This window comes from Diprion similis, chromosome 2 (genome assembly GCF_021155765.1).
Source record: "Diprion similis isolate iyDipSimi1 chromosome 2, iyDipSimi1.1, whole genome shotgun sequence".
Taxonomy (NCBI): Eukaryota; Metazoa; Arthropoda; class Insecta; order Hymenoptera; family Diprionidae; genus Diprion; species Diprion similis.
Window position 1 is genome coordinate 20,275,928 of NC_060106.1, and position 14,654 is coordinate 20,290,581.

The window sequence follows — 14,654 nt, forward strand, 5'->3', positions numbered from 1 at the left end:
GAATCATAAGGATTCGTGTCATTTCATTATTCAACTTTACCTATAAATGCCGAAGGAAATTATCGACACTAAAATTGACAAATGTAATATTGAACTTTCAGGTGTTGAAAAAAAATCATAAAACTGAGTGAGGGATTAGGATCGGATTTTTTTTTACAGACCAGGTGAAATGGGAAACACATCGTGACAATAATACGACGTCTGAATAAACTGATCGGGTTGTATTTAGTGCGTATATCCATACATAATATATTTTTTTAAGGTATCCAATTTTCATAGATGATCTCCAATAAAATCTAATTGACGAATGACGTGTTTATAACAACAATAACAATCGTAATTGAATTAAATGACGCTAAGAATAAACGTATATATATTATATATATATATATATATATATATATACATGTACATGTGTGACTTTTGGCAGCGTGAGGTGAGAGTGAACAATGTACCATCAATATGCAATCTGTTTGCTTTTCCGTTCCTCAAATTTGTCACACGGACTTAAAATTTTTTCAATTCAGCACCATTGCAGATAATTTTTCTCCGCGATTTTATTATCTATTTATCACCGAGAGACATACTGTAAGTATAACAAGTATGTAAAGCAAAATGACTACTTTTAGCTTTCCTTATACGGTAAGTACAGTAGCAATCATATTAGTTATAACGATCCAACGACGTATAATAACAATGAATATGTATATTTGTTAGCGTAGGATTACGATGATTTTTTCGCATTAAATTGACAATTTAACTATTGACAACAGATAATCCGAACGCTCTGCGTTCTATATACGTATGTACACGACTAATCGCATCATCCTCGCCAAGAATTACATTTATGCATGTATGGTATGTCTACAATTAACTCCGCAATATTACGTTTTTTAAAAGCACCTAGTATTCAGCTATATTAAGTATATCTATTATTATCATTATTATTATTATTATTATTATTATTATAACTACTATCATTGACATTTGAGTTACGTTATGCTGTTTCTAAAAGACGAGAATCAACATATCGGCAGCGATTTGCGGATATGTGCCTCTGAAGTATACATACATATATATATATATATATATATATATATATATATATATATATATATATATATATATATATATATATATAAATAAAAAGGTACACCTATATAATCGTACCTAGTTTAAATAAAGCGTGAGTGCGTGTGTAATATGATATTACAGTCATACGAATCGAGGTACATTTATTAAGTATACAATTTAAGTATCAAAGGTTTGCTATTTCATATTATACGTACATACATACGTATGGTTCAATAACAAAAGAACAAAAAAGTAAGAATAACAATTCAAGTACTGCGTCAAGATGAAAAGAAAAAACATGGCACTTAATTTATTGACTTGAAAAATTTATCGTATTATATATAGGTATAATATATGTATAGTTCTTGAGTCCCACGTTCTGCGATGTTGATTATAACGGATATACATATATACTAATTATTGTCAGGCACAAAAGATTGTCAAGTTATACGTCGGTAATGAGGGAGATTGTTTTAAGCATGTTTCTTTATCGACATTCATTTCTATAGACTGAACAGTTTGATGTTGCAGTTGAATATTCGATATGATTTCGAATGGACGAAGCGATCTAACAGATGATCGATGGGGAAAACAATTATCTGAATCATATATATATATATATATATATAGCATATGTAATTTCAACAACAACAAAATATATACATTCGTGATTTCAACGTTTGATACGTGTGTCAGCTGCAGTCTGAAAAATAAAATTACAAGTTCCGTTATGTTTCGGAAGCTTGATCAATTGTCACGTAGAGCAGCTGCAGTGATTAGACTTATTTTAAACTTATATACCACGGCAAGAAATATATGGCGAACCTTGAAAGGTATACGATGTACAAACGCCGGTTTGTGAGGAAAAATATTGGCGATATTATCGATGGGTGGCGACCGACACATGCAACGGTCTCGACTTACGTTCTCATTATGTATAATAATCGTATACATACTATTATGTGAATGTTATATGCACGGCCGAGTATCATGCATAATATCACTTTTTCACGCTTCTGATTTCCTCAGATGAGTAAGCTCCACGCTTTCCTCCTGTTGACGTAACTCCGCCGCTGCAAGCTCTCCTTTACTCATTTTCTCTATTATGCAAGCTCCTAGCAGATCGCACATCACGTTTATCGTTGTACGGAATCGGTCGCTAAAATCGAAATAACCTCGTTACAATTTTATTCTCACTGATCGTCATAACTTTGCATACGCAAGGAGCAAAGAAAGTCGATTTAATAATAGGGGTGAGGGAAGCTTTCTTAGTGCGTTGGGAGAAGCGATAAGTGAAATATATCTAGTTTGAGTTCACAATTAGTACAGCAATTATCATTTTACAGCGTATACTCACAGGAGCCAATCGACAGCGATGATTAGAGTGACGTCTTGGGCGGGCAAGCCAACGGTGTCTAGTACCATGACCATCGTCACAAGACCAGCCTGGGGGATACCGGCAGCTCCGATACTAGCCGCAGTCGCAGTAACACTAAAGAACAAATCGTTTCGTTGTATGAACCATTTCATCAGTTAACGAGAAACTAGATTCTCACGCTAAGTACAAGCAAAATATAACAGCAGACTCCCAGAAGTTGGTGCATTTAATACCAAGACCAAAGAGGTCATGGTCTTCGGTAATCCAGCTTCGGTACTCACCTTATGGCAATGACACTCCCAATACTAAGCTCCACCTCCCTGATCTGGGCAATGAAAATGGCGGCAACAGCCTCGTACAAAGCGGTACCGTCCATGTTGATGGTGGCTCCGATGGGGACGACGAACCTCGTGATTCTGGGATCGAGTCCCATTTGGTCCAGGCATTGAAGACTGATGGGCAAGGTGGCGGAACTGTAAGAAAACCGAGTGAAATATTGCAGCTGACCGAACGAGCGACACTAATTACAAGCCTTGGAAGTGTCGAGTATCCAAGGATTTACCTTGAAGCTGTTCCGAACGCTGTTACCAAAACCTGACCCATCTGACTGATCGCCCTGAAGGGCAGCTCCCGAGTGCAGACGTAGAAGATTATCGATAGTGTGCCGAAACCGTGGAGGAAGAGACCCAGGAGGACCACGGCGAAGTAGATGCCTAGCTTACCGACTATCTCACCGAGATCAGCGATTTCCAGGAGCTTCGAGGCGACCAGGAACAGGACACCGATGGGCGAGATCCTGGAAGGTAGAAAACCATTAACGGAAACTCGCTACGAATGGGAAATCCAAAGTCCGAGGGACCTACCAGATCACCCAGCCAGTGATGAGCATCATCGCTTCGGAGAGCGCGTTGAAGAAGTCGAAAAGTGGTTTACCGACTTCCCCCATCTTGGCCAGAGTTATTCCCAACACGATTGCGAATATCACGAGACCCAGGGTGTTTGTACCATCTGCGTAGTTGTGCTCGATTTCCCACTCTTTCAAAGGAACTGGTGAATTGCAAAAAAATTTATAAAGCTCATCGTTTCATTTTTATTCACATCACGTCGAAGCGGTGTATGTCTTTGTAATTGACGTCTGACAACACGACTCGTGATCATCTTTTCATCCGAATTTTACTCCGCGACCGTGATAAAATGAGTTTAAAGTAAAGCTGCATCATCTTCGCACGAGGATGGTAATCAACGATTTATTCAGACTAAAACGAAGGTCACGAGTGCCGAGGCTAGTAATCGTTATGCCTCCGTATCGCGGGGTCCACGGTTGAAAGTCCAAGAGCCTGCAGCTGGCTAATCTTTGGCATGAGGCTGACCTAAATTGATAAAAACTTTATCCCCTCAGTGTATGATCTCCGGAATAATATTATACACTTAATTTGCACGTATAACTGCGATCATGAAAAATGTTTGTAAAATTCTTACAGTTGATTCAACTAACGCTGTTATTATTTCGACGGTTAGAATATGTTATAGCAACTCAATGTCGTGACCGCCATCCCAGCGATTGAATCCTTGAGCGATGAATAAACAATGTTGTGTCACGGTTACAGAAATTCGTTTACAAGAATTATACTCACTAGACTCGTTGTGAGGATCCACCAACTCAGTTCGGTACTGAAACGTGAAAAACGATTTGTAGATGTATACCCACTTTTACTCTGACGGAACTAACGAATCAATTATTAATCTGAACATGACAAGGATGTAATGAAATCGCAAGACATCATTTTCGAAGCTGCTCGTAGAACCACGAAAAACATATTCTTCTTTTAACCGAACAAACGTTTCATGTCACTCACCGTACTAGTGCAGGCCTGAACTAGATTCGGCGGGAAGATGTTCCTGCGGGATAAAAAAGCAACACGTTAATTCTGGCCAAAAGCAATTGCAGCTGAAAAGAATATCGTTTAAAGCAAGAATCGCAGAGGTTGGATCATTACCTGATCAAATCGAGCAACGTATCTTCCGTCGTGACATTTCTCATGGGTGCCTTTGAGTGATCGGCTTCGTATACGGCGTTTCCAATTTCCCCGGGACGAATCACGAGGACCAAAAAGATCCCCAGAATGACAGCGCACACCGTCGTTGTAGCATAATAATAAATCGAGCGGGCTCCAATTTTTCCTGAAAGTTAATTCACACCTTTTTTTACACTTTCGTCATAGAAATATTGGTAATCATCGATCGGATCCTCGCATCGATAAACCTGTGCATGAAATTTTGAGCAATTCCGTTTTTCTGGTGTACAAAAATACTTAACCTTTGACCTAGTGTTTAATTTAGAAATTCCCTTTATCCTTTACCTTTTATCTATACTACAACAGGCGGGCCAATCTAATAACCTGTTTGCTGAAACTTTCGATTTCATTTGAATCAAGCGTCCCTCAAGATCGTCGAACATTTGTGGATACGATAATCGGAGGTCAGTTAATTCTCCTTGTCCCACAATACTGAAGAGGCATGTTGCAGAACCTCAGCTACCCGTGTTGGCTGTTGCACAGAGGTCAAGTACTGCGTACCGTTATACTATGCAAAACTATTGCCTTTCTCTTCAACGACGCCTCCATGGCAGGGATTACAAAGGAACCAAAACCACATTCCCAACATTTTGCTGTACCTATACTCCTCGCCCCTCATCTCCGAAAAACTAAGCTGTTGATTCAAAATGCGTCTAGAGAATTCTGAAAACCATGAAAGTGCAGGTCTCAGATATTCGGCGACTTCGTTACAGCCAACAACGGAAATCGAATTCCAGTCACTTCGAATCTCTTTTAACCTAACCCTTTCATGCGTATTTTTATTACATCTGATTCAATTGAAATCTTGCATGCATGGGCGGTTGGCATCCCTGATTAGGAATCTGAATTCTAAATTCGAGACTTCAAAATGGCGGATCCTAATATTGCGGGCGTGAATTCAAAAAGCTATTTGATTTCGATAAAACTTTACGTCACATAGTTTTTGGGATCGCTGATTATGAAACTGAACTCGGAATTTGAAAATTCAAAATGGAGGATCCTTATGGCGGATAGACAGAAACAACGAGAAGAAAAGTTTTGAAAAAATTCTGTAAAACTTTTTCGTGTGTATTGAGATTGTGTAAAAATTAGTATTCGGATTTTCATCGTGGATTAGCAGAAAATACTTTTTCTCGTGGAAAAGTACGAATTCGACCATTTATGAACATCTGCTAGTTTTCCAATAAATAAATAGATAAATTTCGTATTTTTTTTAGACTTGCGAGAGCAAAAAATACGGCAATTGTTACCAAAAAAAAGGTGGGACCGGTCAACGTGAATTAAAGGGTTAAAATTTGGGGGTTGATATGCAAAAACGTATATTTTCTACCCATGTAAGAAAATTAATTTAAAAAAAAACGCATTCGTGTGATAAGAATCGCTGAATCTCGTGCTATGTGATCATATCTGAATGTGATTCAAGGTCTCTTCAACGCGTATAATTACGTATTATTCTCGTGCAAATACAGGATCATTCTTGGAATTGAATGCAGTTTATCCTTACACGGTTATCGTTGCAAAGATTAGACACGAAACAAGTGATCGTTTCATTCCCAAGCGAAAGGATTTCACGCCTACATCAACCGCCACGATTTTATATTCATATTTTATTGACGATAGATGTTAATTCACACAACGATTGCCCATCGAAGAAATGCTAATCCAAGACTTGACACGAGGAGCCGGAAATACATCTCAGGATAATTTTATATACCGAATCATGGCGCTAATTGTGAGCGGTTAAGAGGAAAGATTTGACTGCGCAAAAAAGATTCTCGGAATTATTTATTACTTGAGTTATTGCAATTCGCGCTCGTCCAAGATTTATTATTTATTACTTGCCGGTAAAAAGTTATTCGTTCATCACAAGCGGTCGCATTGACGGTAGATCAATATAATTTCAGGAGGGGAATACCACCAGATTTGATCTATGACATGGCCGAGAGGCTCTGTATCGACTCCATGAGTGATTTGCACATCGTGTGGTGAAGCTGGACGTAATCCCCATCAACTTTAGAAGGTTGGAATAGTAATTAACTGCGCGATTATTACCATGGCATGTATTAGCAAAGTGACTGCACAGTATAAACTTGTTCTGCTTATGACATTACGGGATACATTGGATCGCGTTGAGCGAAATGATTGGAGACTGAAATATAGGTGCTATTATTATAACGGACTGCACTGTGCTCAATTCAGTAATTTCAAGCATGAATATACGTATACATATACGCAATGACGGAACCACGAAAAAGGAAAAGTTTCTTCATACCTGACAACGAGAGATCCAGACTCCCGATGGCAGAGACGATGCTCGAGACGATGAGAGGCAGGATCAGAGCCTTCAGCATCCGAAGGAACAAATCTCCGGTGAACTGGATGTATAGAATTTCGCGTTTCGTCCATTCGTTGGGGTTCTTGACGTTTCTTAATATGAGTCCAAGAATTGTTCCTCCTACGACACCGCAGACCGTCAAAATCGTGAGGAGATTTTCCGAAATGCAACCCTTCAGTCTCCGCGGTGCCATGATTGCTGCAAGTGTCTGGAAGAGAAAAATCAGATATTCTTAAAATTGTACCAATTTTATTACCTTTGTCCATTTCTCATTACGGCATTTTTACACTCAAAATATGCATGAAACTTCGCGAACTAACCGAGAACTTGGTTACAAGAAATCTATTCTGCGATTCGATCACTTCGTCTGGAATTAAATTCCATTCGCGTATTGCAGCTACTCCGTACCTCGAATTCCGATGGACGACGATTCGAGGAAATTATTTTTTCCGCGCAATCAAAGTCTGTGATATGAAAACAGCAAACTAAGCGGTGACCACACAGCACATATACAATAACGTAGCATATCACGCGATAAGTGTAAAATGCGAAAACAGGAGAACACGTGGAGCGCTGACGAAAAAACGTGAGAAAGGCGCGGCCGCATGTGCAAGTCGTGACTATTTGTCCCTCTGGAAAAAGAATCGAGGAAGGCTTGCAATTAGTTCCTCATTACGTATAACTACGTACCTATGGGGCATTCCACGTCAAATTAGCAGCCTGCGTACGTCACCATCTACGATTTTCATCATTTTTAGTACGTTGTTCTTAACGACTCAAAATGTCAGGAATTTTTTCCAATTCTCTTTAGCCGCTGGTGAAATTCATAAAAAATCGTCAAAAACACCACCGAAAACGACATTTTTTTTTATTTTAATTTTTAAAAATTCACACTGATCCTTTAATGTAAAATATGATTTTTGAGCACCACAGGATAATAGGATGTCGATATTTACAACTTTTTCCTCAAGTTTGTAATCTTTCGATGTCGGAATTTATTTTTGTTTCTTTTTTTTTTATTCCTCTCGATCTAAACAGATTGCGGAATCACATTATTTTCATAATTCGTGATCTATTTGGATCGGAGAATAGAAAAACGAACTCCAATTCTGACATGAGAAAACTAAAAGCTTGCAAAAAAAATAATAAATATTGAGATCCAGTTATCCCGTTGTGCTTAAAAATCACATTCCAAATCGTAGGATTGATATTTTTTTCAAACTTTACCGACGGCTAAAAAAATTTGAAAAAAATTTCTACACCCATTTGGGTCGGTAAGAACATCATACTAAAAAATCTTTGGTGACGTGGAATGCCCCTTATACATTCGTATACATATTGAAACGGTTACGCAGAAAACAAGTTTGACGGCATTGTATGAATTATAATGGAAAATTGACGCTTGCACAAGACTCCCAATGCGTCTTCCAATAATTATATTTTGAACTTCACCGTGACCTACCTGCTGAAAATGTTCATGTGTCAAATCACGTAACGTTTTGACATTTTTTTGAAATCACATGGTAAATTACGAGGGCACGAATCATCAGGTAAACTAGATCAAAAATCATATAATCAACTATATCGTGAAACATGTGAATTTCGATCAACTACATGATCCGATGATTCGGGCTTTCCTAATTTATCACGTGATTTCTTATAGATATATTTTAACGAATTCACAAGATAAAGCATGTAATAAATTATTTTGCACACGTGAAGATTTTTCAGTAGGGCCAGGAGTAAACGAGACTCCTTTACCCAGGATAGATGGGTGAAGTGGGATTAATTAAGACGGTTTCGATCAATTCGTCGAATCCAAGAGTACTTTGCAGGATAACAAGTTGAATTGCCATATGTGTGTATATCGATTTGAGCACCACTTATCGTTAGCGGGTAGCGTTGTTGTTGTTGTTGAATTGTCAGCGCCATTTGATCGCGGAACGTATCCAATTAATGCATGCTCTTTCTTTCATTCTTAAATGATTCACCGCTGCACATATCGTATTGTTTGTGATATCGCGTGTGTGTCTGACTTAAAAGCAGCTCGCAAGATTGGGGTTAAAGAGAGATGACAGCGACGCCGCTGTATCTTGACAGAAATACAACTCGTACTATTTTTCTTGTGTAATTTTTTCCTCAGAGCATTATTGAGGAAAACGCAATTTCAACAATTTTAGTAAAATTTATTAAAGCTACAGGACGATGCTACAGGAACTGCAATACGCTTGGAGCTTGAGAAATTGGAACTTGGATGAATGATTCACAGAATTTACATAATAAAAGCAATTCGCAAAAATAAAAGAAATTTGCCGGACTGATTCTATTAATGTATGGCATTTTTCCCCAATCATCCTACGCGTAAGAGACGAAAATTGATAAGAGATGAACTATCGATATACGATAGCTCCGAGTGGATGTAAATAAAAAAAATCCCCCCCCCCCCTGCCATTCTTATAAAATTACAGACATATCTGTCTGCGTATAATTCTATATCCATCGAATATCTTGAAGCGATAAGATATAGGGCGAGTGTCAAGCACCCGCGTTTCTTGCGCAATAAATCCATGAGGTTGAATTTAATAAGGTAGCATGTTCGGGAAAACTGGTTGCTTCGCGTCTTCAGGACTGTCTGAAATTTCGTAAAAGATCCTGATTTTTTGAAAAGTCAAGTTCTTGTTATTTGAAAATTTCAATGTGACAAATTTTTCCCTGATGTTTAGCACAGCGATTGAACGATTGACTTGTATTTGTGAATGAGAACAAATCGATCGTTAATTAATTCTTCGCTTGCGTAAGACTTTCGCTTTTTGTGCCCTCTTTCGCTGAAGTCAACAACCTCATCAAATCGCACGTGCTCGTCGAGAAGGTTTTTATTTTTTACTTTAAATGTTCGAAAAAGTTTGGATTCAATCTCTGAGCAGCTATGGTTTGGCAAATTTTCCACCCTTTCTTACGAGTTTTAAAAAATCCACTCTGCTGCGCTAAGTTCTTGTAATATTTTTTATAACGACGACGCGTGTTGAAACCCGTTCTTATATTGTTATCACATGATGACTTCAACTCGCTTGACCGAACTTTTCGAATGAAGTGAAAACAAGTCAATATATATGACGTACGAGTTACAAACAAAATTATCGTCGTATTCTCCGAAGGCGTTAATTATTTAGCGTCAAACAAGTCCGGCTCGAAATACGTTACATGCATAATTCTGTGCGAAATCTTTAGCTCGAACTTTATATAACCCTAGTTTCATTATGCGATAAACTTGAGATAATATTATATTTTACTGTTTGACTCTTGCTGAGGAACTAAGCGAGATAATAAATATATAATAATACGAGAAGAACAAGACTTAACTATACGTCTATTCAAAAACATTTCCACACATAATTCTTCGAGTCTCTAAATCATTTTTCATGCATATGAAGCGCATTGATTTAATAAGATGAGATGATTTCAGAGAGATAAAGAAGGCACTGAAATTCTCGTAAACGACTATTTACGCTGGCTTTTAAACGGGCCTTCCATTTTCAACCTAATTCTTACAACGAGCATCCAGGACAGGTGAACAAACTAAACGAATTACGACCCCATCAGTCGATACCAGAGCCGGAAGTTACAAGTTACACGTGTTCTCCTGAGTCCCTCGACATGGATCGAGCACGTGTCACCGTAATGTCCGAATCTGGTCGTCTTGCCGGTTCAAGAAACGCCGGGATCGAACCTAACCGAGATAAACGCGGCCCTGCACTCTCCTCTCTTGATAGATACGCATTAGCGCGTGTGACTTGCGCAATCCGAGCGTGTAACCACAAAGCGGTCAAGCGGCTCGTCTGCATACGTTAGTTAAAACTGCGATTTAAAATCGCCGCGCAAATGCGTTTGAATTCAAATTTGAAACACCCGCGCTTTTTCTCTGTAACGGTCATCGCGACGAAAATATCGCTGGCCGTGAATTCGTTTCCTGCAACTTATCTTGACTCACAATGGATACAACATTGTTTTAAAAAAGGGAAAATCAGCCGATCTGCAGCGGCAGCTTTTTTCAAAACTTTCGATTTCAAAACGTGACTAACGAAATGCAAGCCAATCGATTCTCCGACCAAATTCTCTCTCGGATTTTGAGTGAATGCAGTCTACACTTTATAACACGAGATCAAGAAAATAGAAGCTAATTTTGTGAGAAGCTTATGTTTTTTGTCGTTTTTGGTTTACACAAACTTCATAAACTATTGTTTGAACCTGTTAGAAACTTTCTTTGTAAATCAAACACATTTCCTGTATATACATATATAACATATTATAAATATATTCGTCCCTTTCTCCATCGACACGTGATAATCATAACTCGGCCAGTTCTTCAACAACTTATCAATTTCTTGTATCTCATATAGATACAACACCGAGCAGCACTCTATTTGGTTCTTTATTCCTTGCGATCCGACAGTGAATGTCAGTTGAGCACGAATCGTGGTCAAGAAGAGTCCAGTAGGCCGAGAGATCGTAAATCACTGTTTCGACTTGACTGCATACGCAGTCTTAAACAGCATTTCACAGGAGTAGGATCAGATGAGAAATCAGCAAGAAGAGAATAATGTGAGTTCGGGAGGCTGACAATATAACACATTTTGGAAAAGTGATGTTCGTCCCAGATTCTTTGAGTTCCTTACCCTCTTTCGGCCGGAAGGAAATCGAGATAATAATCCACAAGATGCTGCACAATGCCGGGCGAACTATTCCTTAGGGATGAGTATTTCAATCCTAGGAATTGAATTTCGCGGTATGTGATAAACGATTACGAGTCGAACCGTGTACGTGGATCACGCGCGCACCTCGTTCCTCCTCGGCTGTTCCTCTCGAACTGAACAGCAACTCGGTCTGCACTCTGATGAAGCCCTTCGGCGCCGCTGCGATGCCTCGTCGCCTCTTCGCTTTTTGTTGCGCTTGTTTCATTTGGATTCCCCGGACTGTTCCAGTCGCCTCGAGCGGAATATCCGCTGGATAGGACAGAAGCACCACGTTCAATCGACACGGACGAGGATGGGAAAAAATTTTTTAAACACGGTTCAAGGGGCAGAAACAAAGGAAGGAGGACGAAAACGTTGTGTTTTTTCTGCAAACCGGTACTCCATGTGTTTTTAAACTCACGTGTTACTCCGGTGCCGGAACTTTCCGTCGGTAGGATACTAAGGATGAGGAAAATAATCGATTTTAGATTATATCGATTATTTTTCAAACTCGATTAATCGACTGACTTCAATATTTTTTCTCATAATCGGTTTTTGTTTTTTATTTCCATCAACGATGCAATACAATAATAATTTATGTGATTAAAGTATATCGATTATATTCATTGTCTTATTCACAAAGTACCTACTTGAGCTTGGCTTCCGCCATTAAGAATATAAACTAAAACTTACGAAATTTTTGTGTCATATGTCCGTTTAAAAAAAAATACTAAATGATCGATTAATCGATTAATTTTTATCGATTCCATCGAGTTGAGTTCGATTACTTTTGGACTCGATTAATCGATACATCGATCGATTATTTTTAGCTAGCGAAACTTTATTCCGAATTATCGGTTTTCAGTTATAATTGTTTGAGGAAAACTTCAGTCGCATAAACCGGAGAAACCTGATTAGGTATTTTCCGCATCGTAAGTGCTGAGAAGAACTGCAGACTTATAACAAGATTAATTTATAACTGTTATTACGATACAACGATCTTTGAACTATTGGCATTTTTTTTACTATAAACGATGAGTACAGTTCTGAATACAAAATGAAAATTAGTCTCGTCGCTCCAACCAGATAATCGAGCGTATCTTAACATTCGTTTTTATCACAATCACGCGTATAATATACGGGTACGATATTTTCTCGTGTCGATAACGATAACTGATTTGATGTTCATGCGACGTCAAAGTGATGCTAAGACCTTGTTCAGCTGAAAAAATGTAGTTAACTAAGTAAACAAATTAACAATGCGAGAATTACCAGAGAACGTGCAGACAAAGCTGTAATCACATTATAAACAGTTATATTGTATCATTATTATGATTATCATTATTTTGTTCATCCCTTTTCATCGATATTTAAACGTTATCGTAAGCAACAATTCCTAACACGAATATATAAAATGAAATTTCTCTTAGTACAGTCAGAATCTCATTATTTTCGGAAACGTAACGAAATTTTTTTAAACCTCAACAAAAAATCAACCTTACGAAAAAAGTTTCGGGTTTTTAAGTTGATGTCAGTTTCTTAACCATCGGTAACCGATGCAATGTTATCGAAATCTGAGAATTACTATTCCTGACGAAATGTGTGTATGAAAAAATGGGCGTCATCTATTACATACACAAGATTGCATTTAAATACGTTACCGATATACGTATATTTTCTCCGATTTTGTTAAAAGAAATGTGTCTCCGGCATAAATTTTTGGAGGGAATTCAAATTGACCAGCATAATTGTTGCAAGTGTTGGATATTAAAATATTTACGTAACAGTTGAAATACGAGGTTCACCATTCTGGTATTAAATGCTGGCATGATTGTCGAGCCTGTTTCTCCAGCTACATGTATACTCAACCGGGTTTCTCACCCCGAATCATTCTACAATGCATATTACCTTGAGTTTAACAAAGCACAACCATTATGATTGTGCCAACACTTCATAATGTTGTACTGTTGTCAAACATGCGAAGCCTAGAGGTACAGTAAACCGCATAAATAGCATAACTTTCCGGCTAACTTGCTTCGATCCGAGAAACAAAATGCGAGTTCAATTCTATAACATTCATTTGTTGTTTGTTGCAGCCAACGTACGTGCATCTCATTCTCTCACGTCATGCGTCAGCTGCATCGTCAGTCATCGTCATATAATTGGTATAGAATTGAACTCGCATTTTGTTTCGGACCGAAACAAGTTAGCCGGAAGGTTAAGCCATTCATGCTCTTTACCGTACGTGCTCATAATATTCTGGAATTTACGCATCCGCACACAATTCCACGCTGATGTAAATCAACACATAAATAGAATCGTTCACGTTCAGAAATTACCCGTAACGAATCGAGATACCTATCGGCGTTATTATATTAGCTGCACGGTTATTTATACTCGTCGACGATAAATGCAAAAGCAAACTGGGTTCAATTACATTTAATCGTATTTGCTTTCCATTCTGATAAGACCGATCTGCCTTCTATCTTCCCGCTAACTCATTGTCAGTTTAAAAAAACGTGCAACTCGTACAAAGCATAGACTAGTGATACCGAGGTTTGAGTATAGATGGTATGCCTAAGAACGCAGCTTCTTTCTCCAAAAAAGTTTCTTTCGCGCGCTGGACTGGACTTAAACAAGATGTGTACCAACGGCGCCAAAATACCCTAGATCGGTGGCGATTAATTGTCTTGACGTTGAATCTGCGTGGGAAAAAAATGAGCGGGACAAAAAAAATTTCTGTACAGTTTGAAGTAAGGCTGGACTTATCGTTAGTTCAAACTTCGATTAAAGTTAGTGGAATTAGGCCTGACCTTCTAACATGTGACAGAATTTTTAACGTCATGTTTCGTGAAATGGCCCTTTTCACTGGACTTGATCAGACCGGACGGTCCAAGGCGCCACATAATGCGCGAATTCACGCTCGCAATTGATACGCGGTATAACGACAAACATCCGTACGGAAGGAGAAGGCTGGCTGCGGTAGTGCTCATGATTAATTTATGGAAAAAATTCGTCGTAATTAGTGTGAGAATGTGGCATGGCGGGTCAGGTCGCCTTGC

At 38.4% G+C, this 14,654-nt stretch overlaps 1 protein-coding gene across 3 annotated transcripts; it reads right to left on the reverse strand.

Annotated features, from left to right (window-relative positions):
* Nucleotides 1-1,222: 1,222 nt before the first annotated feature.
* Nucleotides 1,223-11,777, reverse strand: LOC124416523 (excitatory amino acid transporter 3-like). Of its 3 annotated transcripts, XR_006930776.1 has the most exons (11): nt 11,536-11,777; nt 6,800-7,070; nt 4,450-4,633; nt 4,313-4,351; nt 4,087-4,127; nt 3,316-3,499; nt 3,015-3,248; nt 2,734-2,925; nt 2,432-2,566; nt 2,031-2,233; nt 1,223-1,777 (listed from the first exon to the last, which is right to left on the reverse strand). XR_006930776.1 is itself a non-coding variant. In XM_046897676.1 (10 exons), the coding sequence occupies exons 2-10, from the start codon at nt 7,053-7,055 to the stop codon at nt 2,083-2,085; spliced, it is 1,416 nt and encodes a 471-aa protein (XP_046753632.1). In that variant the 5' UTR covers nt 7,056-7,070; nt 11,536-11,777; the 3' UTR covers nt 1,223-2,082. The 3 variants fall into 3 exon arrangements, 2 of the variants coding, with proteins under 2 accessions (XP_046753632.1, XP_046753631.1); XM_046897676.1 differs by having other exon boundaries at nt 1,223-2,233; XM_046897675.1 differs by having other exon boundaries at nt 1,223-2,233; nt 4,087-4,123; nt 4,309-4,351.
* Nucleotides 11,778-14,654: the final 2,877 nt, after the last annotated feature.